At 48.2% G+C, this 27,620-nt stretch overlaps 2 protein-coding genes and 1 long non-coding RNA gene across 3 annotated transcripts in view; 2 read left to right on the top strand and 1 right to left on the bottom strand.

Annotated features, from left to right (window-relative positions):
• Positions 1-27,620, bottom strand: part of LOC140421927 (uncharacterized) — a 120,475-nt gene that overhangs the window by 44,648 nt on the left and 48,207 nt on the right. The window lies entirely within an intron of this gene.
• LOC140421952 (uncharacterized) lies at positions 366-7,991 on the top strand. Its single transcript, XM_072506946.1, has 2 exons — positions 366-508; positions 6,447-7,991. Exon 2 carries the CDS (start codon positions 7,034-7,036, stop codon positions 7,751-7,753), a length of 720 nt encoding a protein of 239 aa, XP_072363047.1. The 5' UTR covers positions 366-508; positions 6,447-7,033; the 3' UTR covers positions 7,754-7,991.
• On the top strand, positions 18,681-26,756 carry LOC140422003 (uncharacterized). The gene is made up of 2 exons (XR_011947217.1): positions 18,681-19,950; positions 20,799-26,756. It is a non-coding gene; the product is annotated as an uncharacterized lncRNA (long non-coding RNA).

The following is a 27,620-nucleotide window of genomic DNA, read 5'->3' as shown; positions in this document are numbered from 1 at the left end:
TTAGAGACAGGAGGAGGTATCAGACAGTGTGATGTTCAATCTCCATTCACACACAAAGCTCGCGCTGATTGGCTGGAGGAGGAGAGTCCTTCCGGTCCTAACTCTTCGCATTGGTCAACGCCTCAGCAGGAAGGTCAGGGGGTGGCCTTTCCCTCGCCTCTCTCTTGGACATGCGCAGTCCAGGGCCGGGGGAGAAAAAAATCACCGAGAGGCTGCTCGCTCTGGCCGGAGCTGTCAGCCGGTTGCCTGGAAACCTTGTCTCGAGGAGGGGGAACAATGAGTGGGTCGGAGCTGCTGTGACTGCCGGACCTGCGCACTGGACCCTGAGACGTCACCGCGGATTTCTCTGCGTGCGTCAGAAAGTTGTTGACCAATGGGAAGAGTTGGTGAACCGGAAGGACTCTCTTCCCCATCCAATCAGCTCCGCCATTGTCTGAATGCGGAAGCTGGACACAGAGCAAAACTGGGGCCTCACACAGACTGAAAACGTCTCCTGTCTCCAACATCTGTGAGTATCTCTTTTATTGTCGTCACAATTTTCAACATAGACTCATTTACAGGGCACAAGGCCCGATTACACTTCACATTAAACGAATCAACAGTCACCGAACACGAAACAGCTACAAGGCACAAGGCCCGATTACACTTCACATTAACGGTTAACCAGTCACTGAACACGAAACAGCTACAACGCCTAGTTACACTTCACATTAACGATTAAACGATCATTGAGCATAAAACAGCTGCGAGGCGCAAGGCCCAATTACATTTTACGATAACGTTGCAACAGTCATTGAACACAAACAGCTGCAAAGCGCAGGGTCGAGATACGTTCCCGAATACCAATCAGCCAGTTATTTATCACAACCAGCCGCAAGGCACAGGCCCCACATATAGTTCAGATAACAATCACACAGATTCGTAACTCGAACAGTCGTAAGGCACAAGGCTAACCAAACGACTGTTCCAAAAGCATAAGGAAATAAAAACACAAGACACAACCACATCGAGGCAACCACCTCTAAACACATACACAAGCAGTCGCGAGGCGCAAGGCCCCGAAACCATACGACCACTCCAAAAGAAATAAAGAAAAAGAAAAAAACGAAACCCAAAAGTACAACACACAACACAGACAGGTTTCGAAGTAACGACTCTACACACATGAGACAAGCAGTCGCGAGGCACAAGGCCCCGATACAATACGGCCACTCCAGTACAAATATGAACCTCAGGGCCTCAATTTATCTCAACAGTTATCATATCAAAAACCCAGTCACCGGGGACCAGGCCTTAATTCACCCCAGAAAAAATTTACCAGGATAAAATCCGTCATCGAACATTAATCCCTGCTCACCCGCCCCCGTTCACCCCGCCCTGCAGCCGACACCACGGAGGAAAGGCCCCCTCCTTGTAAGAGCACAGACCACCGGTGAGCCAGGCCCGGGCGCGGCGGAGGAGAGAGGGTTCCCCCCTTCTGGACCCCGCCCAAGGGCTCGGGACCATTCGGAGGGAGAGCAGTTTCACATTTTAACAATTTCATATCAATAACCCAATCACCAGGCCTCAATTCACCCCAGAAAAGATTTATCAAGATCCAATCCATCATCGAACACTAATCCCTGCTCACCCGCCCCCGTTCACCCAGTCCTGCAGCCGACACCACGGAGGAAAGGCCTGGCTGAAAAGCACAGACCCCCGGGGCGCCAGACCTGAGCGCGGCGGAGGAGAGAGGGTTCCCCCCTACTGGACCCTGCCCGAGGGCACGGGACCATTCGGAGGGAGAGCAGTTTCACATTTTAACAATTTCATATCAATAACCCAATCACCAGTCACCAAGCCTCAATTTACCCCAGAAAATTTTTATCAAGATCCAATCCATCACCGAACACTAATCCCTGCTCACCCACCCCCGTTCACCCCGCCCTACAGCCGACACCCCAGGGGAAAGGCCCCCCCATGGCTGAGAGCACAGACCCCCGGGGCGCCAGACCTGAGCGCGGCGGAGGAGAGAGGGTTCCCCCCTCCTGGACCCCGCCCAAAAGCACGGGACCATTCGGAGGGAGAGCAGCTCCACACTGACCAGCGTTCCACTATTAATACTAGGATACCATTTCGGAAAAAAACAAAACGAGTTAAATGTAATAGGCTACTAAATACAACAAGGCAAAGAAAACAAGAAAACAAATCCCCCAGCATACATAGAAAAGTCTATAGAAAAAGTCTATTAATTTTGCAAGTGGTACCAGCGCTCTTGCCGAAATTTCACGAGAGACAACATGTCCTCAAAGTCCTCCAGTGGCAGCGGCCTGAGTCGCTCCAATGTTGGCAACAGTCGAAAATGGGGAAGAAAGTCCCGGAGTCAGTCCCATCCGCCCACAGGGCGTCCAGGGGGGGCGAGGCCCCGGAGACCCCAGGAATGGCAGCAACCCACCCCGGGCTGCAGGCCCGCCCATCGGACAATCGACACCCCGGTTCCGTCCCGCTGCTTCCAGCAGCCTATCCAGCTGCCATCCTTCCTCCATTCCTTCGTCCTCCATTGGGCGAACTCAAAACCGCCGACAGCAAACCTCGCAGTCCGAAGCAGCGTCTCCGCAGCTTAACCGCTGACTTGAAACACAACTGGTCGCAGTACTCCGAAACTGGTCTCCCCTTCCCTCGGGGACCAGGAGCAATGGGCGCCGAGTTGCTGTTTCACCCCATCCAGGAAGCTCCCAGAGGCGGCCTGCCTTTCGAATCGGCCCGGGGGCGGACACCAAGCTCGCACACAACCGCCCAAGCCTCCTCCACTTTTCACCCCAGGAGTTTGGACAGTGTCGGCCGTAGCTCCCACAATCCCCCACGCTGGGGAACCCGCTCTATCCGCCGCACGGGCGGGTGATCAGGTACTGTGCATGTCCAAGGGTGAGGGGAAGCTGCGCATGTGTGGAGGCAAGCCCAGCCCCTGACCTTCCTGTGAGGTGTTGGCTAATGGAAAGAGTTAGGACCGGAAGGACGCTGGTCCTCCAATCAGCGCGGGCTTTATGTGAAAGGAGATTGGGCTTCACACAGACTGAAACGTCCTCCTGTCTCCCACATTTGTGAGTAAAACACTTTCTTTTCTCCCCCTTTACATTTTTTTCTCATTCTGAAGGGAAAGGAAGTGAATCCAGGGAGGGTGCAGACTCTGCAAAGCTTGGCCCAGGTCTCTCTCTCTCGTAAAAACATTGACATCCTTTGCTCCCTCAGCTTGACACATTTAGTTGTCTGCCTAAAAGGATGGTCTCTTTCCTAATGTTCACAATTAAAGGGCTGGTTTCTCCAGGCAATGGCTGATATTTAAGGGGACAGTAAATTAATATCAGACAGACATGTTTTGTGTTGTTATATGGTACCGATTAGATATATTATTGATGGTTCTGTAATAAAGTACATTTATTATTATTTCTAGTCTTGTAATATTGTACTGTGGCTACGTTATATATTTCCAGTCATCTCTTCCCTCAGAGGGTTATTAGTCTCTAGATTTCTCTTCCACAGGGACCAGTGGGGTGTGGGGGTCATTGAATATATTCATGGATGAGGTGGACAGATTTGTAATAAGTTATTTTTGCAAATCATTCTTTAAACAATGAGTGCAACAGAGTAACAGTAAAAATGGTGGGAAATGGGCACAGAGCAGAACAAGAGATATTGCCAACATAAATACAAGCAACACACTGCAGAATTTTATTTTTTTAATTTAAAAATGTTTTCATTCCAGGTTTTTCAATAATTTTTACAAAACACTCCAAAAAGGAAAATAATACAATGAAAACAGGGCAATATGCCAACGAAACAAAACAACTTAACCCTCTAAACGATTAACAATTTAACACACATCTCAAAGCAAAATGGGGCATGCGCCCCTTACAAAAAGCAAAATAAGTCAGCCTGTCCCGTCCCCCCCCTCCCTCCTCCTCCCCCCCTCCCCCCACCCTCTCCCTGGGTTGCAGCTGCTGCTGACTTCCACCTAACGTTCCGCGAGAAAGTCAAGGAACGGTTGCGACCGCCCGGAGAACCGCTGCAAGGACCCTTGCAAGGCAAACTTTATCTTCTCCAACCTAAGAAACACCGCCATGTCATTGACCCAAGCCTCTACGCTTGGGGGCTTCGCGTCCCTCCAAATTAACAAGAGCCTTCTCCAGGCTACCAAGGAGGCAAAGGCCAGAACTCCGGCCTCTTTCGACTCCTGCACTCCTGGATCGTCCGATACCCCAAATATCGCTATCTTCTAGCTCGGTTTTACCCGAGTATCCAAGACCTTGGACATAGCCTTTGCGAAGCCCTTCCAAAATTCCGTAAGCGCTGGGCATGTTCAAAACATATGGGCATGGTTTGCTGGGCTCCCCAAACACGTCACACACCTGTCCTCTACCCCAAAAAAACTTACACATCCTCGCCCCCTGTCATATGTGCCCTGTGCATCACTTTAAACTGGATCAGGCTGAGCCTGGCGCAACATGAGGAGGAATTGACCCTGCCCAGGGCATCAGCCCACAGGCCCTCATCCAGCTCCTCCTCCCACTTGCCCTTCAGCTCCTCCACCGAGGCTGCCTCCGCCTCCTGCAGCTCCTGGTATATCTCCGATATCTTACCCTCCCCGACCCACACGCCCGAAACCACCCTGTCCTGTATCCTTCGGGCAGGCAGCAGCGGGAATTCCCCTACCTGCTTTCTCACGAACGCCCGAACCTGCATATACCGAAAGGATTTTCCCGGAGGTGACCCAAATTTCTCCTCCAGTGCCCTCAGACTGGCAAAAGTCACATCGATTAATAAATCCCCCATCCTTTTAATTCCCGCTCGGTGCCAGCTTTGGAAAACACATTGCAGAATTAATTTGGAACAGGATATTTGAGGGACCAGAGCCTCAAAATGAAATGCCAGATCAATTGAATAACCAGTTAACAGGTTAAAATAGTGAGTGGGGAAAGAGGGTAAGATTATATAAAAACAGAGAACAATTCAGTTTGTAAAATATTACAAACAGACTAACAGCATATACAAATTAAAATGAATAACACAACATAGATGACATAGAACTCCTACAGTGCAGAAGGCAATTCACCCCTCAAGTCTGCAGTGAGCCTCAGAAAGAACACTTCACTGAAGCCCACTCCCCATTCTATCCTCGTAACCCGGTGCATTGATCATGGTCAATCCACCTAACCTACACGTCTTGGACACTAAGGGGCAATTTAGTGTGACCAATCCACTTTAGCACAGTGGAACCACCCTTTTGGCAATGGCACCACTCGGTTCTGCCATGATTAACGCTCGGATAATAGAAGAAAGATGATGGATAATAAGCACACGGCACATCTACCGTAACTAAGATAAGATAATCCGAGTCCCTGGAACACTCGAGAAGAAGACATTCAATTGGCGCTCACAGAATAACAACTCCCTTCAACAGGATAAAAGATAACAATTTCAGACAACAACACCATGATAGGGAAAGAGTCCGGATTAGAGCCTAAGTTAGTCTGAGCAGCAAATCATCGCTCCAATCCTAGCTCTTCAAGGATTTACCGAAGACCAAGGCAGTAGTCTGATTATTGAAAGACTTGACGGAGTTGTCGGATACAATTTTCAGGGTCACAGGATAAAGTGACATAATTCACTGTAAGGTGAGGTGGGAGCCAGGTCCCACCTCACCTTGCCCGTCTCCAGGACCGTCTGCTGATCTTTCAAGTTGTGGAAGTGAATGTCCACAGGCCTGGGATGAAAACTGTCCCTCAGCCTCAAAGACAGGATCCGATGCCCATTCTAATTGGAAACACCGAGGCTTCACATCCAGCTTGAGAAAACGTGGCAGCCAGTCCTCGAAGAACCTAACGGGAACCTGACTCTCCACATCTTCTGGCAGTTCTTTCTCTGACCCTCGGTTCTCCAAGTTCTCCAGGAGTCCACCACACCACTCAGCCGGTTTTCCAAGGATTAAATTCTACCGAGGAGGCATCTTGCTCAACATTCAGGATTCTCTCTTCCGGATCATTGAGCCTCTTCATGGTGTTTTACAGCTCGGCTTCATGAGCTCACAGATATTGAGTCAGCTCACTCAGCCTCTGGTCAATAATACGGAGAATGTCGCTGACATAGATCGGCCAATGATCCCACAGAATAGACGAGCAGGCTCGATGGGCCGAATGGCCAACTGCAGCTCGTATTTGTTATGATCTCTGTGTCCAGGACAGGAAGCAGTGAGCATGGATCTGTCAATCAGCCTGAATCAGCACCTTCAGGAGAATTGGGAGGGTGAATATTAGATACAGCAGAGTGAGAATGCAGTGAGAGTGTGTGGGATGGAGATTTACAGCTTTGGGGAATGAGAGAGGAAAGAATGTTCTCCAGGAACTAGAATTGTCTGTTCTGAATTTCTATCCAGTGCTGACAATGATGTCTTTTGTAAATTGTTTTTACAGGATATTAGAAGAGGAGGAATTACAGACAGAAATCTCAACCGTAACCTCTCGATCTGACAGTCTCTCAATTCCTTGGAACTGAAAATCACCGGACATTGAATCTAGAAGGAGAAATGTTTGTCTTTTCTGTCGGCTTCAAAAGATTTTAAACATCAGTGTGACTGGAAAAGCACCGAGACACACACACCCGAGTGAGAGTGTTCCAGAGCACTGACTGCGGAAAGAGCTTTAACCAGTAACACAGCCTGAAAAAACATCATACCATTCACAGTGGGGAGAGACCGTACACGTGTTGTGTGTGTGGACGAGGTTTCAACTGATCGACAAACCTGGAGAGACACGAGGAAACACGCACCCTGGAGAAACGGTGGAAATGCGGGGACTGTGGGAAGAGATTCAGGGCTCCATCTCTACTGGAAACTCATCGGCGCAGTCACACTGGGGAGAGGCTGTTCATCTGCTCTGTTTGTGGGAAGGGATTCATTCAGTTATCCGCCCTGCGGACACACCAGCGAGTTCACACTGGGGAGAGGCCGTTCACCTGTTCTCAGTGTGGGAAGGGATTCACTCGGTTAGGCAACCTGCAGATGCATCAGCGAGTTCACACTGGGGAGAGGCCAATCATCTGCTCTCCATGTGGGAAGGGATTCACTCGGTTAGACAACCTGCGGATACATCAGCGAGTTCACACTGGGGAGAGGCCGTTCACCTGCTCTCAGTGTGAGAAGGGATTCACTGCTTCATCGAGCCTGCTGAAACACCAGCGAGTTCACAGTGGAGAGAGGCCGTTCACCTGCTCTCAGTGCGAGAAGGGATTCACTACTTCCTCGAGTCTGCTGTCTCACCAGCGAGTTCACACTGGGGAGAGGCCATTCATCTGCTCTCAGTGTGGGAAGGGATTCACTCGGTTAGACAGCCTGCGGATACATCAGGGAGTTCACACTGAGGAGAGGCCGTTCACCTGCTCTCAGTGTGAGAAGAGATTCACTCAATCATCCGACCTGCAGAAACACCAGCGAGTTCACACTGGGGAGAGGACGTTCACCTGCTTTCAGTGTGAGAAGGGATTCGCTCGGTTATCCAACCTGCAGATACATCAGCGAGTTCACACTGGGGAGAGGCCGTTCACCTGCTCTCAGTGTGAGAAGAGATTCGCTCAGCTATCCAACCTGCAGACGCATCAGCGAGTTCACACTGGGGAGAAGCCGTTCACCTGCTCTCAGTGTGAGAAGGGATTCACTCAGTTATCCCACCTGCAGAGACACCAGCGGGTTCACACAGGGGAGAAGGCGTTAACCTGCTCTTAGTGAGAGAAGAGATTCAGATATCCATACACCCTGCAGGAACAGTAGCAAGTTCACACCTGGAAGAGGCCATTCACCTGCTCTTAGCAGGGGAAACATTCAATGATCCGGAGACACTAGCGAGTTAATTCTGGGGGGGAGACCATTCATCTGCCCTCAATGTGGGGAGGGGTTTTGTGATTCATCGCATCTGTTGTGACTCCCAACAAGTTCACAATAAATTACAGATGTTGGCTCCGTTGTTATTGTTTCTGCTCTCACTGACATCCAGGACTGCATTTTGTTCATTCTGACATCTGGTGAATGGTGATGATTGGAGGGTTTCTTTCTGCTGGACTGGCCGGTCTAACACCTCTGCCTCCGGTGGGCTGACCATTTTTGAGGCTAGTTGCGATTACCTGGTTCCAAGTTTGACGAGGAGCACAGAATGAAAACGTGTCTGCATGTTGGAAGATATTTAGTTCCCAAAGCAGCCATGTTGCCATGAAGATGGGCTATGGTGGTTACAGGGTTCTTTTGCCTAATTTATCTGGGTGTTTCCCGCAGAAGGAAACTGTCATGGTATGAGGGGCAAGTTGTCTGGTTGATTGGGAAATTACAATAAACGTACCACGGAAAGTGGCAACGCAAGTGGATAAGTTAGCCAAGAAGGCATACGGCCTGCTTGTTCAGCACGGTAGCATAGTGGTTAGCACAATTGTTTCACAGCTCCAGGGTCCCAGGTTCGATTCCCAGCGTGGGTCACTGTCTGTGCGGAATCTGCACATTCTCCCCGTGTGTGCGTGGGTTTCCCCCGAGTGCCCCGGTTTCCTCCCGCAGTCCAAACATGTGCAGGTTCGGTGGATTGGCCATGCTAAATTGCCCTTAGTGACCAAAATTGCACTTCGTGTTGGGTGGGGTTACTGGGTTATGGGGATAGGGTGGAGGTGTCACCTTAAGTAGGGTGCTCTTTCCAAGAGCCGGTGTAGAATCGATGGGCCAAATGGCCTCCTTCTGCACTGTAAATTCTATGATTCTATGCTTGTCTTCATTGGTCGGGGCATTGAGTATAAAAATTGACAAGTCATGCTGCAGCTGTACAGAACCTTAGTTAGGCTACACGTGGAATATTGCCTACAATTCTGGTCACCATATTACCAAAAGGATATGGAGGCTTTGGAGAGAGTACAGAGGAGGTTTACCAGGATGTTGCCTGGCCTGGAGGGCATTAGCTGTCAGGAGAGGTTGGATAAATTCGGATTCGAAACTCGAGCGACGGAGGTTGAGGGACGACCTGATAAAAGTTTACAAAATTATGAGTGGCATGGACAGAGTGGATAGTCAGAAGCTTTTCCCAGGTTGGAAAAGTCAATTACCACGTGACATAGGTTTAAGGTGCGAGGGGCAACGTTTTTAAAAACATTTTATTGAGGCATTTATGCTTTTATAACAATAAGCGATACAAATGTAAACATAGTTCAGTGCGTAAACATCCCTCCATCTCCCACTGCTCCCGCCTACTCTAGACACAACATAGCCGAACTCCGCCCCCCCCCCCCCCCCCCCCCCCCCACACACACACACACACTTTATTGCCTCTGCTGACAGTTTAGTTTTCTCTGAAGGAATCGATAAACGGCTGCCACCTCCGAACGAACCCTAACGTTGATCCTCTCAGGGTGAACTTAATTTTCTCAAGTCTAAGAAACCCGGCCATGTCGCGAACCCAAACCTGATTTCGGGGGCTTTGAGTCCCTCCATGATAACAATATCCGTCTCCGGGCTATCAAGGAGACAAAGGCCAAGACGTCAGCCTCTCTCGCCCCCTGAACTCCCGGATCTTCCGAAACTCCAAAAATCGCCACCTCTGGACTTGGCGCCACCCTTGTTTTTAGCATAATGGACATGACATCCGCAAATCCCTGCCAGTGTCCCCTAAGCTTCGGGCATGCCCAAAGCATGTGGACATGGTATGCGGGCCCTCCCGCGCACTTCACACACCTGTCCTCTATCCCAAAAAATTTGCTCATCCGGGACACCGTCATGTGTGTCCGATGAACCACCTTGAATTGTGTCAGGCTGAGCCTGGCACATGATGAGGACGTGTTGACTCTGTTCAGAGCATCCTCCCACAGACCCGCCTCTACCTCCCCTCCCAACTCATCTTCCCATTTATGCTTTAGCTCACCTAACTGGGTTTCCCCCACTCCATACGTTCTCTGTACATTTCTGAAACCTCCCCCTCCCCCACCCCCGTTCCAGAAACCACCTTGTCCTGTATCCCCTGTGGCGGTAGAAGCGGAAAGGTCGAAACCTGCCTTCGCGCAAAATCCCTCATCTGCAGATATCAAAACCCATTCCCTCCCGGCAATTCAAACTCCTCCAAATCCTCTAAACATGGAAAGCTTCCTTCAATAAATAGATCCCCTAGCCTCTCAATCCCTGCTCTCTGCCACCTCCGAAACCCTCCATCCAGCATCCCCGGGACAAACCAATGGTTGCCACAAATTGGAGCCCACACCGATGCTCCCCCCACTCCCGTATGCTTCCGCCACTGCCCCCAAACTCTCAGAGCCGCCACTGCCACTGGGTTTGTGAAGTACGGGGCTGGGGAGAACGGCAGAGGAGCCGTTACCAATGCCCCAAACTTGTGCCCTTACATGATTCCGCCTCTACCCGCTCCCACACTGACCCTTCACCCGCGACCCACCTCCTGATCATGGCTATATTTGCCGCCCAGTAGTAGTTACAAAGGTTTGGCAGCACCCCCACCCCCGCCCCCGCCCGGCTCCGCTCTAACAGCACCTTCTTTACTTGCGGGGTTTTACCCGCCCACACACAACCAGAAATCACCCTGTTCACCCGCTTAAAAAAGGCCTTTGGTATAAAAATAGGGAGACACTGGAAAACAAACAGAAATCTCGGGAGGACTGTCATTTTTACGGTCTGTACCCTCCCCGCCAGTGACAACGGGAGCCTGTCCCACCTCCGAACGTCCTCTTTCTTTGTTCGACTAACGGGGTCAAATTTAATTGATGTCACTGCTCCCATCCCCGTGCCACCTGAATTCCCAAGTAACAGAAACTCCCACCATTTTAAACGGCAGTTCCCCCAGTCTCCTCTCCTGCCCGCTCGCCTGGATCACAATCTTCCTAACGACCTTGGCCTTAAACAGGATACCCCCACCCCCCCATGACCGCTTTCAGAGCCTCCCAAACCACCGATGAAATGCTGAGCAGAATCTGAGTTGACACCTTGAACCACAATGTCTGAAGAATGGATCTGTGGTTAGAAGAAAGATGTCATTCGACAGTTTGAAGTCGAGTAAATTTGGCCTGTCTGGGACACGGGTCAGAAGGAGAATAAGAACCAAGCCTCGAAGATTCCGTTTCAGCGACGACCGAGGATCAACCGGGACAAATGGGTGAGGCTCAGAGAATAGAACAGGCCTCTGAGAGGAATGTGGCCAATTCAGTACAAAGGGGTAATATCTACTTATGTCTGAAGCTCTGACATCACCTCGGTCAGAGTTTCCCCGGTGAGGGGAGCGGCCCCACCCGACGACCCAGTCCCCGCCATCTTCCTTCCTGCAGGACTCACAGCAGCACTCGCTGGCGGCCCTTCGCTCGCCCCCTTCTTTCCAGCACCTTTCCTCTGGGACTTTGTCAGCCTCCTTATGACGTCCCACCACAATTCATTTAAAAACTACCCCGAAACTGGGGATAAACGTCCCAAAATCCGAGATTCTCGCAGGAGCCACCTAACGTGCGACATCCACCGACATGTTGTCACCGGAAGTCCCCAGAATGAACAATATCAATATGACACCAGCATCAACATATTAACGACAGGCCATTCATCTGCTCTGTCTGTGGACAGAGCTTCTCTCAGTCAGGCAGCCTGCTGGCACTGGGGAGAGGACATTGGAAAATGTTCCAGGAGTGGGATGGAATTCAGCCAATCCTCCAGCCTGTTGACACACCAGCGAGTTCAAACTGGGGAGCTGCTGTTTCCATGTTCTCTGTGCGGATAGAGAGTCACTCACTCATCCCACTTCCTGACACACCAGTGACTTCATGTTTGACTGCAGGGGTTGGACTCTGCTGAGGGAAATATTCACTCTGTCTGAGCCCCTCAGAATTACACACAACTCAATTCAATCTCCCCTCAGCCTCCTCTGTTCCAATGAGAACAACCCCAGCCTCTCCAATCTTTCCTCAGCGTTAAAATTCTCCATCCTGGGTAACATCATCATAAATCCCCTCTGCAGCCTCTCTCGTGTGATCACATCCTTCCTGTAATGTGGTGACCAGAACTGTCCACAGTGCTCCGGCTGTTGTCTAACTGGTGTTTGATCCAGTTCCAGCATAATCTCCCTGTTCTTATATTCTTGGCCCTCGGCTACCAAAGGAAACTATCCCACCAGCCTTCCTAAGCACTGATAACAGAGAGTGAGAGGCAGCTGAGAGTGACAGAGGCAGCAGAGGGAGAAAGGCGCACCAGATACTGAGAGAGGCAGGAGAGAGACAGGAGAGAAGAGAGAGAGAGAGACCCTAGTCAGTAACAAAAATAAGTAATGAAATTGAGTTCAGACAGAGATCTGCATGAACTGACACCACTTTATTCACAGATTAACAGAGTAATCACTGTACTTGAAACAATGTTATTCACTTTTGGAATTGAATGAATTAAGGGTCAGATTATCACCCCCAGTATCAGATAGGTCTGTTTAATACAGAACAGGGTTAAACCCAGTGTCCAATATTAGAAGTCTCTGTGGCTGTTGGATGCCTGGTTTCATTGTACAGCTGACAAGCCCACAGCTTCAGTGAACTCGTCTACCCAGGGTCTGTTTCTAAACCCTCATCACAACATATTACCTGGTTAGCTATTTATATATGGTCACCATGGTCAGACAGCTCACACAAAGCTCAACCAGAAACTATGGTTCTTCTTTCTACTGATTCCAGCTCCTACAAGGAGTGACGGCATCTCCAGCACTCAGCTCTGTTGCTGGGCTGTCATTGACATGAGCAATAGAGAGACAGAAGTTGCCTGAGGCTTAATGGGAAGTTGAAACTTGTAGCTCTAAATCAACTGTGTAAGATTTCTGAACAGATCAGTAACTTTAAATGATAAATTCTAAACCCAGTGAACAAATTAAAGAGTCATAAGGCAAAGACTTCAGGTTTTATAACTTTTACTGCAAAAAACTAGAAGCAACAATGCCTAAACACTATTTTTATTAGGAATGTATCTCTTAAACTATAAATAGACTTTGCCCTTTTACTTTTAAATTTTTTTTAGAGTACCCAATTTATTTTTTCCAATTAAGGGGCAATTTCGCATTACCAGTTCACCTACCCTGCACATCTTTGGGTTGTGGGGGTGAAACCCACGCAAACACGGGGAGAATGTGCAAACTCCATACGGACAGTGACCCAGAGCCAGGATCGAACCTGGGACCTCAACGCCGTGAGGCAGCAGCACTAACCACTGTGCCACCGTGGTGCCACTTTGCCCCTTTACTTTAATATGGTAATACTGGCGTTGGACTGGGATGAGCACAGTAAGAAGTCTTACAACACCAGGTTAAAGTTCAACAGGTTTGTTTCGAATCACTAGCTTTCGGAGCACAGCTCCTTCCTCCGGTGAATGAAGAGATGGGTTCCAGAAACATACATAGACAAAGTCAATGATGCAAGATGATACTTTTGAATGCGAATCTTTGCAGGTAATTAAGTCTTTACAGGTCCAGACGGAGTGACTGGAGAGAGGGATAATCCCAGGTTACAGAGGTATGAATTGTCTCAAGCCAGGACAGTTGGTAGAATTTTGCAAGCCCAGGCCAGATGGTTGGGGGGGGGGGGGGCGGGGTGAATGTAATGTGTCATGAATCCAAGGTCCCGGTCAAGGCTGTACTTGTGTGCGGAACTTGGCTACAAGTTTGTGCTCGGCGATTCTGCATTGTCGTGCATCCTGAAGGCTGCCTTGGAGAGGCTACTCCCACTTAATAATAAGAATAATAATCTTTATTTTTGTCACAAGGCTTACATTAACACCGCAATGGGGCAGCATGGTGGTGCAGTGGTTAGCACTGCCGCCTCATGGCACCGAGGTACCAGGTTCGATCCCGGATCTAGGTCACTGTCCATGCGGAGTTTGCACATTCTCCCCGTGTTTACATGGGTTTCACCCCCACAACCCAAAGATGTGCAGGGTAGGTGGATTGGCCACGCTAAATTGCCCCTTAATTGGAAAAAATGAATTGGGTACTTTAAACTTTTTTTCAAAACACGGCAATGAAGTTACTGTGAAACTCCCCAAGTTGCCACATTCTGGCGCCTGTTAGGGTACACAGAAGGAGAATTCAGAATGTTCAATTCACCGAACAGCACGTCTTTCAGGCATTCTAGAACGAGAGATAAGATGGCCAGCATGGTAGTACAGTGGTTAGCACGTTGCTTCACATCTCCAGGGTCTTCGTAGGTTTTGTACGGGTGCTCCGGTTTCCTCCCACAGTCCAAAGATGTGCAGGTTAGGTGGATTGACCATGATAAATTGCCTTTAGCAATTGCCTCCAGCAGAGGGCAGTAGAGTGGAGCTGCTGATTGGCTGTTGCTGGGGAAATTTGCATACGTCCGTGTGGTCACCCTAACTTGAAGGTGTACATGTGCAAGAGACCCTAGCTGTTCAAGTGAAGACAAGCATCCAGCAGAGGGCAGTAGAGCGGAGCTGCTGATTGGCTGTTGCTGTGGAAATTTGCATATGTCCGTGTGATCACCCTAACTTGAAGGTGGTTTGTGGAGGAGCTGTTGTCAAGTGACACTTAAACCCGAAGCAGTTCTTCAGTGTTTCCCTCCCTACCTCCTCCTCTAACCAAAAAAAAACCAGCCGCTGTAAAGATCAAGAGATATTTGAGTAAGCTCAGGGAAGGTGGTAAAAGAGGGTGCAGGGTGGCATTGTTAGTCAAGGACAGTATTACGGTGGCAGAAAGGACGTTTGATGAGGACTCGTCTACTGAGGTAGTATGGGCTGAGGTTAGAAACAGGAAAGGAGAGGTCACCCTGTTAGGGGTTTTCTATAGGCATCCGAAAAGTTCCAGAGATGTAGAGGAAAGGTTTGCAAAGATGATTCTGGGTAGGGGCGAAAGCAACAGGGTAGTTGTTATGGGGGACTTTAACTTTCCAAATATTGACTGGAAACGGTATAGTTTGAGTACTTTAGATGGGTCCGTTTTTGTCCAATGTGTGCAGGAGGGTTTCCTGACACAGTGTGTAGATAGGCCAACGAGAGGTGAGGCCATATTGGATTTGCTACTGGGTAATGAACCAGGACAGGTGTTAGATTTGGAAGTCGGTGAGCACTTTGGTGATAGTGACCACAATTTGATTACGTTTACTTTAGTGATGGAAAGGGATAAGTATATACCGCAGGGCATGAGTTATATCTGGGGGAAAGGCAATTATGATGCGATGAGGCAAGACTTAGGATGCATCAGATGGAGAGGAAAACTGCAGGGGATGGGCACAATGGAAATATGGAGCTTGTTCAAGGAACAGCTACTGCGTGTCCTTGATAAGTATGTACCTGTCAGGCAGGGAGGAGGTGGTCGAGCAAGGGAACCGTGGTTTACTAAAGCAGTCGAAACACTTGTCAAGAGGAAGAAAGAGGCTTATGTAAAGATGAGACATGAAGGTTCAGTTAGGGCGCTCGAGAGTTACAAGTTAGCAAGGAAGGACCTAAAGAGAGAGCTAAGAAGAGACAGGAGGGGACATGAAAAGTCTTTGGCAGGTAGGATCAAGGATAACCCTCAGGCTTTCTATAGATATGTCAGGAATAAAAGAATGACTAGGGTAAGAGTAGGGCCAGTCAAGGACAGTAGTGGGAAGTTGTGCGTGGAGTCCGATGAGATAGGAGAGGCGCTAAATGAATATTTTTCATCAGTATTCACACAAAAAAAAGACAACGTTGTCGAGGAGAATACTAAGATTCAGGCTACTAGACTAGTAGGGCTTGAGGTTCATAAGGAGGAGGTGTTAGCAATTCTGGAAAGTGTGAAAATAGATAAGTCCCCTGGGCCGGATGGGATTTATCCTAGGATTCTCTGGGAAGCTAGGGAGGTGATTGCTGAGCCTTTGGCTTTGATCTTTAAGTCATCTTTGTCTACAGGAATAGTGCCAGAAGACTGGAGGATAGCAAATGTTGTCCCCGTGTTCAAAAAGGGGAGTAGAGACAACCCCGGTAACTATTAGACCAGTGAGCCTTACTTCTGTTGTGGGCAAAATCTTGGAAAGGTTTATAAGAGATAGGATGTAAAATCATCTGGAAAGGAATAATTTGATTAGACATAGTCAACACGGTTTTGTGAAGGGTAGGTTGTGCCTCACAAACCTTATTGAGTTCTTTGAGAAGGTGACCAAACAGGTGGATGAGGGTAACGCAGTGGTGTATATGGATTTCAGTAAAGTGTTTGATAAGGTTCCCCACGGTAGGCTACTGCAGAAAATACGGAGGCATGGGATTCGGGGTGATTTAGCAATTTGGATCAGAAATTGGCTAGCTGGAAGAAGACAAAGGGTGGTGGTTGATGGGAAATGTTCAGACTGGAGTCCAGTTACTAGTGGTGTACACCAAGGATCTGTTTTAGGGCCACGGCTGTTTGTTATTTTTATAAATGACCTGGAGGAGAGCGTAGAAGGATGGTGAGTAAATTTGCAGATGACACTAAAGTCGGTGAGTTGCGGACAGTGCGGAAGGATGTTACAAGTTACAGAGGGACATAGATAAGCTGCCGCGCTGGGCTGAGAAGTGACAAATGGAGTTTAATGCAGAAAAGTGTGAGGTGATTCATTTTTGAAGGAATAACGGAGACAGAGCACTGGGCTAATGGTAAGATTCTGGGCAGTGTGGATGAGCAGAGAGATCTCGGTGTCCATGTACATAGATCCCTGAAAGTTGCCACCCAGGTTGAGAGGGTTGTTAAGAAGGCGTACGGTGTGTTAGCTTTTATTGATAGAGGGATTGAGTTTCGGAGCCATGAGGTCATGTTGCAGCTGTACAAAACTCTGGTGCAGCCGCATTTGGAGTATTGCGTGCAATTCTGGTCGCCGCATTATAGGAAGGATGTGGAAGCATTGGAAAGGGTGCAGAGGAGATTCACCAGAATGTTGCCTGGTATGGAGGGAAGCCCGTATGAGGAAAGGCTGAGGGACTTGTGGCTGTTTTCGTTAGAGAGAAGAAGGTTGAGAGGTGACTTAATTGAGGCATACAAGATGATCAGAGGATTGGATAGGGTGGACAGTGAGAGCCTTTGTCCTCGGATGGTGATGTCTAGCACAAGGGGACGTAGCTTTAAATTGAGGGGAGAAAGACATAAGACAGATGTCAGAGGTAGGTTCTTTACTCAGAGTAGTAAGGGCGTGGAATGCCCTGCCTGCAACAGTAGTGGACTCGCCAACACTAAGGGCATTCAAATGGTCATTGGATAGATATATGGACGATAAGGGAATAGTGTAGATGGGCTTTAGAGTGGTTTCACAGGTAGGCGCAACATCGAGGGCCGAAGGGCCTGTACTGTGCTGTAATGTTCTATGTTCTTTGTGTCCAAAAAGATTAGGTGGGTTTACTGAGTTACGGGGATGGGGTGCTCTTTACAGGGCTGGTGCCGATTCGATGGGCTGAATGCCCTCCTTCTGCACTGTAAATTCTATGATTCCACCGGGTGCTTCGGTTTCCTCCCACAAGCCCCGAAAGACGTGTTGTTCAATAATTTGAACGTCTGAATTCTCCCTCTGTGTGCCCGAACAGGAGCCAAAATGTGGAGAGTTGGGCTTTTCAGAGTAACTTCTTTGCAGTGTTAATGTAAGCCTACTTGTGACAATAAAGATTATTTTAAAAAAGAGGTAACAAATTCTAAAGAGTTGAGGAGAAGCTCCTTCTCCCAAAGCGCTGTGAATCTGTGGAATTCACTACTCCAGAGTGCGGTGGAGCTGGGACAGTGAGTAAATTTAGGGAGGAGTTAGACAGATTTTTCATGGTTGAAGGATTATACTCGATGGGCCAAATGGCCTCATTCTGCTCCTATATTTTATGACCTTATGAAAGGGGGAGATATTGATTTGCTCCCAGATGTTGCCCAGAGGAGGAAGTTTTAGTCTGAAACTTATTGTACAACCTCCACATTGTGACATCACAAAGAAACTCGTCCTCTAAATCAGCCAATAGGAATAAATCCGCTCCGCGGTGACGTCACTGCCCAGCGCGCAGACGCGGGAGTCTCGCCCCTACCCATTGTTCCCCTCCCCCACATATCCTCGAGACAAGGTTTCCAGGCAACCGGCTGACAGTTCCGGCCGTCGGTTCTCTACCCCTCCCCTGACCCAGGACTGCGCATGACTGAGGGAAGGCGGCGCTCACTTCCGCTGACCTGACTGCGAACGTGTTGCCCAGTAGGAAGATTGGAGGGCCGGAAAGATTCTGCTCCTCTACCAATCAGAGCTCCCCCATTGTCTCAATGCGGAAGCTGGACATGGAGGTTTCTCCCGAGCAAGTTCCTCCAACCCTGAATGAGCTTGAGCTTCAGACAGACTGAACCTTCCTCCTGTCTTCAACATCTGAGTAAAACACTTTCTTTTCTCCCTCATTCCATTTATTGTCTCATTCTGACCTTCAATTGGTCACTTGCAGCAACTGAAGGGAAAGGAAGTGAATCCAGGGAGGGTGCAGACTCTGGAGAGCTTGGCCCAGGTCTCTCTCTCTGAAAGACATTGACATCCTTTGCTCCCTCAGCTTGACACATTTATTTGTCTGGCTAAAATGATGGTCTCTTTCCTAATGTTCACAATTAAAGGGCTGGTTTCCCCAGAAGATGGCTGACAATAAAGGGAACAGTAAACAGGACAAATCAAACCCAACCAATTACTTCCCTGTCGGAATACACTCCACCATCAGCAAAGTGATGGAAGGAGTTATTAATAGCACTATCAAGTGGTACTTGCTCAGCAAAACCTGCTCACAGACGCTCAGTTTGGGTCCAACCAGGGTCACTCAGCTCCTGACCTCATTACAGCCTTGGTTCAAACATGAACAAAAGAGCTGAATGCCAGAGGTGAGGTGAGAGTGACTGCCCTTGGTATCAAGGCAGCATTTGACCGACTGTGGCATCAAGGAGCCCCAGCTAAACTGGAGTCAATGGGAATCGGAGAAAACTCTCCGCTGGTTGGAGTCATACCTGGCACAAAGGAAGATGGTTGTGGTGGTTGGAGGTCAATCATCTCAGCTCCAGGAGTTCCTCAGGGCACACTCCTAGGCCCAACCATCTTTAGCTACCTCATCAATGACCTCCCTTTCATCATAAGGTGAGAAGTGGGGATGTTTGTGGATGACTGCACAATGTTCAGCACCATTCGTGACTCCTCAGATAATGAAGCAGTCCATGTCCAAGTGCAGCATGCCCTGCACAGCATCCAGATGTTGACTGATAAGTGGCAAGTTACATTTGTGCTACAAGTGCCAGGCAATGACCATCTCCGACAAAGGAGTATCTAACCACCGCCCCTTGACATTCAGTGGCATTAGCATTGCTGAATCCTCCACAACCAACATCCTGAGGGTTATCATTGATCAGAAACTGAACTGGACTAGCCATATTAATATGGTGGCCACCAGGGCAGGCCAAAGACTACAGCGAGTAACGCACCTCCTGACCCCCAAAGCCTGTCCACAAGGCACAAGTCAGGCATATAATAGAATGATCGCTACTTGCCTGGTTGAGTGCAGCTCCAACAACACTCAAGATGCTGCTCTACACCATCCAGAACAAAACAGCCTGCTTGACTGCTCCCCATTTCATGAATATTCAAACACTCCACCACCGATAACCAGTAGCAGCCGTGTATACCATCTACAATGTGCACTGCAGTAACTCACCAAGGTTCCTCCGTCAGCACCTTCCAAACCCACGACTACTACTATCTAGAAGGACAAGAGCAGCAGATACCTGGGAACCCCACTACCTGGAGGTTCACTCACCAGATGGACTTGGAAATATATCACCCTTCCTTCATTGTTGCTGGGGCAACATCCTGGAACTCCTTCCCTGTCAGCACAGGGGATGTACCTACAACTCAAGGACTGCAACGATTCAAGAAGGCAACTCATCACCACCTTCTGAATGGATGGGCAATAAATGCTGGCTGAACCAGCGACTCTCACATCCCGTAAATGAATTTGAATTTTTTAAATATCGGACAGAGATATATCTAGTGTTACATGGAATGTATTAGATATATTATTGATGGTTCTGTAACAAAATACATGTATTATTATTTCTAGTTTTGTAATATAGTACTGTACCTACGTTACATATTTCCAGTCATACAATCATTGCAGCACTGACGGAATCCATTTATGAACTCGAGTCAATGCTGACTCTCTGTACAGCAATCCAGTTAGTCCCATTCCCAATCGACATCCCTGTTCCCCTGCAAGTTTATTTTCTTCAAGTGACTATCCTATTTTATTTTAAATTATTGATCATCTGGACTTCCACAACCCTTGTGGGCAGTGAGTTCCCTGTCATGACCACTCCATGACTAAATAAAATTCTTCCTCAGAATTTCCCTATCTCTAATCAGTAAATGTACTTATATGGAGATTCTCTACTCTTGTACAGGTTTTAGTGAGTTTAGATTTGTTGATCAGCACCTTCAGGAAAATTGGGAGGGAAAGTAAGTGAATACAGTCTGTATATTACACACATTTTTCATCCAGTGATATAGATATATATCTGTCTGGCAGCCTGCATGAAGATTTTCATGTCTCTGTGTCCAGGACAGGAAGCAGAGAGCTTGGATCTGTCAATCAGCCTGAATCAGCACCTTCAGGAGAATTGGGAGGGTGAATATCAGATACAGCAGAGTGAGAATGGAGGGAGAGTGTGTGGGATTGAGATTTAGAGCATTTCAGCGAAAGAGAGAGGAAAGAATGTTTGATATAAACTAGAATTGTCTGTTCTAAGTTTCTATCCTGTACTGACAATGATTACCATTGTAAAATCTGTTTGCAGGAAGTTCGAACGAGAGGAGTTTGAGGCCGATACCTCAAACTAAATATCACGTCAAGAACTGACTGAGTCACTCAATTCTTGGGAACTGAAGATCATCGGCCTTTGAGTCTAGAAGGAGAAATGTTTGTCTATTCTGTCTGCTTCAAGAGATTTTAAACATCAGTGCGTCTGGAAAAGCACTGAGACAGACACACACACCCGTGTGAGACTGTTACAGAGCACTGACTGTGGAAAGAGCTTTAACCACTGACACAGCCTGAAAAAATACTACGCCATTCACAGCAGGGAGAGACTATATAGGTGTTCTGTGTGTGGACCAGGCTTCAACTGATCGTCCAACGTGGTGAGACGCAAGATCATCCGGACCATGGAGAAACCATGGAAATGTGAGGATTGTGGAAAGGGGTTCAAAGGTCCGTATGGACTGGAAAGGCATCAACGCAGTCACACTGGAGCGAGGCCGTTCACCTGCTCTGTGTGTGAGACGGGATTCACAGCCCCGTGCCAGCTGGAAAGGCATCAACGCAGTCACACTGGAGAAAGGCCTTTCACCTGCTCTCAGTGTGAAAAGGGATTCACTGACATTGGCAACCTGCGGAGACACGAAAGAGTTCACACTGGAGAGAGGCCTTTCACCTGCTCTCAGTGTGAAAAGGGATTCACTGACATTGGTAGCCTGCGGAGACACGAACGAGATCACACTGGAGAGAGGCCTTTCACCTGCTCTGACTGTGGGAAGGAATTCACTCGGTTATTCCACCTGCAGAGACACCATCGAGTTCACACTGGGGAGAGTCCGTTCACCTGCACTGTGTGTGATAAGGGATTCACTCGCTTACCCCACCTGCAGAGACACCAGAGCGCTCACACTGGGGAGAGGCCATTCACCTGCACTGTGTGTGATAAGGGATTCACTCGCTTACCCCACCTGCAGAACCACCAGCGAGTTCACACCGGGGAGAAGCCGTTCATCTGCAATGTGTGTGATATGGGATTCACTCAATTATCCAGCCTGCTGAAACACAATGTCACTCACACCAAGAGCAGGCCCTTTAAATGCTCTGAATGCAGGAGGGGTTTCAAAAGCTCACAGCTACTGATGTCCCACCAGCGCGTTCACTCTGAGGAGAGACCGTTCACTTCTCCGACTGGAAAAAGCTTCACTCGGTCATCACTTGCTGAACCACAATGTCACTCACAGCAATGAGAGACCCTTTAAATGCTCCGACTGTGGGAGTGGATTTAAAAGCTCTCGGGTACTGAGGGAACACCAGCGCATTCACACTGAGGAGAGACCGCTCAGCTGCTCTCACTGCACAAAGAGATTTCAAACATCATCCACATTGCGGAGACACCAGCAAGTTCACACTGGAAAGAAGCCATTCACCTCTCACTGTGGGGAGGGATTCAGTCAGTCGTCCAACATGCGGAGACACCAAAGGATTCACAAGTGATGACGGGTTAGATTCTGCTATTATTCCTGCTGTTAATCACATCCAGGACTGAACCTGGAGTGGGTGAAGGTGTTTGCCTCCTCGTCAACTCCTCCTGATGCTCGGATGTGGCGACCCTGGTGAACTACTGCTCCCCGGACCTGGAATACCCGACTGTGAAGTACAGTCCATACTGCCTTCCACGGAGTTCACTTCTGCCATCATCACGGCGGTCTACATCCCACCCCAGGCGGAAGTGAAGAAGGCCCTTGATGAATTGTAACCGCTATAAATAACAATGAAGCAGAATACCTGGCGGCCTTGTTCATCGTGGCCGGGGACTTTAACCAGGCCAACCTCAAGTGTACTGCCAAAATTCCACCAACACATCTCCTGTCCCGACAGGGGCCCCAACATCCTTGATCACTGCCACACAAACATCAAGGGCGCCTGATGATCCATCCCCTGACCGCATTTCGTAAAATCGGACCACGATATGGTGCTCCTTCTCCCAGCATACAAGCAGAAACTTAAGCAGGAGAATCCGTTTAAGAAGGTTGATGCAACGGAAGAGCTCCTACGCGACTGCTTAGTGTCAGTGGACTGGTCCATATTCAAGAACAAGGGCAGCATGGTAGCACAAGTGGATAGCACTGTGGCTTCACAGCACCAGGGTCCCAGGTTCGATTCCTTGCTGGGTCACTGTCTGTGCGGAGTCTGCACGTTCTCCCTGTTTCTGCGTGGGTTTCCTCCGGGTGCTCCGGTTTCCTCCCAAAGACTTGCAGGTTAGGTGGATTGGCCATGGTAAATTGCCCTAGGTGACCAAAAAAGGTTAGGAGGGGTTATTGGGTTACAGGGATAGGGTGGAAGTGAGGGCTTAAGTGGGTTGGTGTAGACCCGATGGGTCGAATGGCCTCCTTCTGCACTGTATGTTCTATGTTAACTCAGCAGCCAACCTAGACGAGTATGCCAGCACCGTCACAGACTTCATCAGTAAATGTGTAGAAGATTGCGTGCAAAAGAAGGTAGTCTGTACGTTACCCAACCAGAATCCATGGTTTCATTGGGAGGTTCACTCCCGACTGAAGGTGTTCAAGGCAGGCAACCCTGACCTATACAAGAAATCTATATATGACCTCCGCAAAGCCAACAGGGACTCCCAAGTGACAATACCAAACTAATCTTGAGTCGCAGACTAACGACAGGGACTCTCATTGGTTGTGCCAGGTCATGCACCCAGATCCTGCACTGACCCACTGGCAGGTGTGTTTGCGAACATCCTCAATCTCTCCCTCCTCCGTTCCAAGGTTCCCATCGGCTTCAAGAAGACCACCATCATACCGGTGCCAAAGAAGAACCAGGCAACGTGCCTTAATGGCTACCATCAGGTGGCCTTGACATCAATCATTATGAATTGCTTCGAGATGTTGGACACATCAACTCCATACTCGCAGCATTCCTTGATCCACTGCAATTCGCATACCGCCACAACCGGCAGATGCCATCTCCCTGGCCCTATACTCGCCCCCGAAGCATCTCGACAACAAGGACTCCTACGTCAGACTCCTACTCATTGACTACAGCTCCGCCTTCAACGCCATAATCCCAGCCAAGCTCATATCAAAACTCCAAAACTTCGGACTAGGCTCCTCCCTCTGCACTGGATCCTCGACTTTCTGACCCACAGACCACAATCAGTAAAGATAAACAACAACACCTCCTCCATGATAGTTCTCAATTCAGGAGCCCCGCAAGGCTGCACTGCCTATACACAAATACGACTGCATGGCAAAATTTAGCTCCAAATCCATCCACATGTTTGCTGATGACACGACTAGTGGTTCGGATCACGAACATGTCCATGATAGTCCTCAATACCGGGGCCCACAAGGCTGCGTACTTAGCCCCCTACTACGCTCGTTATACACACGACTGTGTGGCAAAATCTGTTCCCGCTCCATCTACAAGTTTGCTGATGACACGACGTAATGGGTCGGATATCAAACAACGATAAGTCAGAGTCCAGGAGAGAGATAGAGAACCTAGTGGCATGGTGTAATAACAATCTCTCCCTCAATGTCAGCAAAACTAAGGAGCTGGTCATTGACTTCAGGAAGCAAAGTATCGTACACACCCCTGTCTGCATTAATGGGGCTGAGGTGGAGATGGTTAGCAGCTTCAAATTCTGAGGTGTGCACATCACCAGCATTCTGTCCTGGTCCACCCACATCGACGCTACGACCAAGAAACATATACTTAGGAAACTAAGGAAATTCAGCATGTCCACACCGATTGCCACATGGGCGGCACGGCAACACATGGTTAGCATTGTTGCTTCACAGCGCCAGCGTCCCAGGTTTGATTCCCGCTTGGGTCATTGTCTGTGCAGAGTATGCATGTTCTCCCCGTGTCTGCGTGGGTTTCCTCCGGGTGCTCCGGTTTCCTCCCACAAGTCCCGAAAAACATGCTTGTCAGGTGAATTGGACATTCTGAATTCTCCCTCAGTGAACCCGAACAGGCGCCAGAGTGTGACGACTAAGAGATTTTCACAGTAACTTCATTGCAGCGTTAACGTAAGCCTACTTGTGACAATTATGAAGATTATCATTGACTTTTACCAATTATTACAGGTGCACCAACTTTTACAGGAGCACCATAAAAAACATCTTATCTGGCTGCATCATAGCTTGTGTTTCATAGTTTCATAGAATTTACAGTGCAGAAGGAGGCCATTTGGCCCATCGAGTCTGCACCGGCTCTTGGAAAGAGCACCCCACCCAAGGTGTTATGGGCCAGTGTTCAGAAAACTCCAAAGTATATCATGGAGTTCACCTGACCTACAATTGTTTATTGATTTTGGTTCCGATGAGTACAAGGGCTGCCTTTCGGGTGTTATTCAACAGAGGCCTTAACCACTTTTAATCAAAACAAGATTTATTCTCCGAATTTAGTTAATATTTTTATAAACACACACAGTAAGCATTTTTCTCAATTACAAACATAAATACCCCACACAGCTACAGTAATCTATGTATAACCCTTAATAAATTCCCCCCTTTAACTGTTCCAATTTAATAACAAGATCCATAAACCAGTACCTCCTTTTCAAAGGTGTGGCCCAGCACACAGCACTCAAGACCTGGTATGGATGCTCTTGTTTCCTTTCCAAAACAGCAGGTTTGAATTCCTTCCAGAAAGCAATTATTTCTTTTCAAGTTATCAAGCCGCCTGGAAACAGCTTTTAAAATAAAGATAGAGAGAGAGGCCAAAATACTCCTCTTTCTGAGTACAGCAGCCAAAAATGTGAGAACGAAAGCAGAAAGCTCAGAGACACAAAACAGCCCTAAACCAAAGCGAAAGTAAAACCAACTCCCAGAGCCACAGCCCAGCTCCACCCACACAATGACATCACAGAAGCCATGTGATAAGACAAAAACATTTCTTAAAGGGACACTCCCATGACACTTGATATGGCAACTGCCCAGCCCAAGACTGTAAGAAACTACAGAGAGTTGTGAACACAGTCCAGTCCCTCACATGAACCCGCCTCCCGTTCATTGACTCTGTCTACCCCTCCCGCTGCTTTGGGAAAGCGGGCAGCAAAATCAAAGACCCTCCCACCGAGGTTATTCTCTTTTCCAATCTCTTCCATTGGGCAGGAGATACAAAAGTCTGAGAACTTGCAATAACAGATTCAAAACAGCTTCTTCCCCGCTGTTACCAGATTCTGGAATGACCCTCTTATGGACTGAACTGATCTCTCCACACACCTTCTCTACTGAGTAGCACGACACTCCGTATGCTTCACCCGATGTCTACGTATTTATATTATGTATTTATCATATGGCCTATGTTTTTTCATGTATAAAATGATCTGCCTGTATTGTACACAGAACAATACGTTTCACTTTACCTCGGTGCACGTGAATAAATTTAATCAAATCAAACTTTGTTCATTCTGACACTTGGTGAAGTGGGAGGGTCGGAGGGTTTCTTTCTGCTAGATTGGCCGGTCTAATGGCTTTGCTTCCAGTGGATTATGATCTTTGAGCCTGGGGGAGAACACATTTCCACTGGAATGATCCACAAAGGCTGAAGTACATTTATTTTATCCTGGATAGTAAATACTGTCATTCCCCCACCACAGGTGGATCTAAAATAAACCAGATGGGTTTTTACAACTATCGACAATGCTTTCATGGTCATCGATGACTTTTAATTCCAGATTTTGTATTAATTTAAATTTCACCATCTGCCGAACCTGGATCCCTATTACATTACCCTGGGTCTCTGGATTACTCGTCTGGCTATTGTTTTCCAAGATGTGTTTTGTGAGAGATGAAGTCACTGTAGCCGTTTTCGAGTTGTTTCTTTTACGTCCTGTACTTTCCCACTAACCTGCAGACAAAACAGCTGCAACTGTACTGTGTATAAACGTGTGTTATTGTAACTACTCCTTGAGATGATTCGATTCGCTGAAGCATTCCCTGCATGTTTGTAATAAAGATTCCTAAACTTTAACCAACTCTAGACTCCGAGTGACATTTGTCCCACAACAGTCTGGTGTCAGGAACAGGATCCACTGACGGCTCTGATGAAAGGAAAGTCCCCGTGGACAGCAGATACCGGGGTGAGTATTGTTTGTTTTATACCACCCGTGTTTAGTTCAGTCTGACTGACCACTGGGGACTCCTCAGAACCTCAGGGATCTGTTTCTGGTCTGTTTCTTTGACATCCATTCAATGTAATTTCAATAACTGGAACATTTCAGGCAGGGAATTATCGGTTTTACACCAAGGATATGTTTGGGGGCGATGCTGAAGTCCCCGTGACCGAGAGGGTTTTGTAGCTGCTGACAAATGAGGGGATAAAGCCGTACGGGAGGTGAAACAGAAAGAGTTAGGCAGTTGGACAGAGTTTGGCGTGTGTTCAGAGGTCCCAGATAGGGGTCAGCCAGCATCATCACATCGATGGATCTGCACAGAAAAGGTCCAACCAGATGGAACTTATAAGGCCCAAGGTGAGGTTAGTGGCGCGGGGATTTGAAGAAGCTTTGGGAGATAAAGAGGTCAGAGTGGACTCACCCACAGCAGGAAAGGTAATTTTGAAATTTCTTTGGTCCTTTTCGTGACATTTTCTCGGAACGTTCAGTCAAGAAACATAAAAGCTGCATTTGCGCTGGGGGATCACCTCCAGAGGGCGGTGTTTCTACAACCTCCTAAGGTGCCAGATGTAGATGGAAGACTTTGGAAGTTCAATAAGTTTGTCCATGTTTTGAACGATGTTTCAGGGTGTATGGCACTTCTCAGTTCGATCAGTTTTGTGCAAGTCGGGTTGTCCCTACCTGAAGGCAGAAGCTGCTGTGCTTTATTGGTACGAAGGCAGGAAA

Source organism: Scyliorhinus torazame, chromosome 5 (assembly GCF_047496885.1).
Source record: "Scyliorhinus torazame isolate Kashiwa2021f chromosome 5, sScyTor2.1, whole genome shotgun sequence".
NCBI classification, from domain to species: Eukaryota; Metazoa; Chordata; class Chondrichthyes; order Carcharhiniformes; family Scyliorhinidae; genus Scyliorhinus; species Scyliorhinus torazame.
Note: the sequence above shows the minus strand (reverse complement) of the source record. Positions and strands in the feature narration are given on the sequence as shown.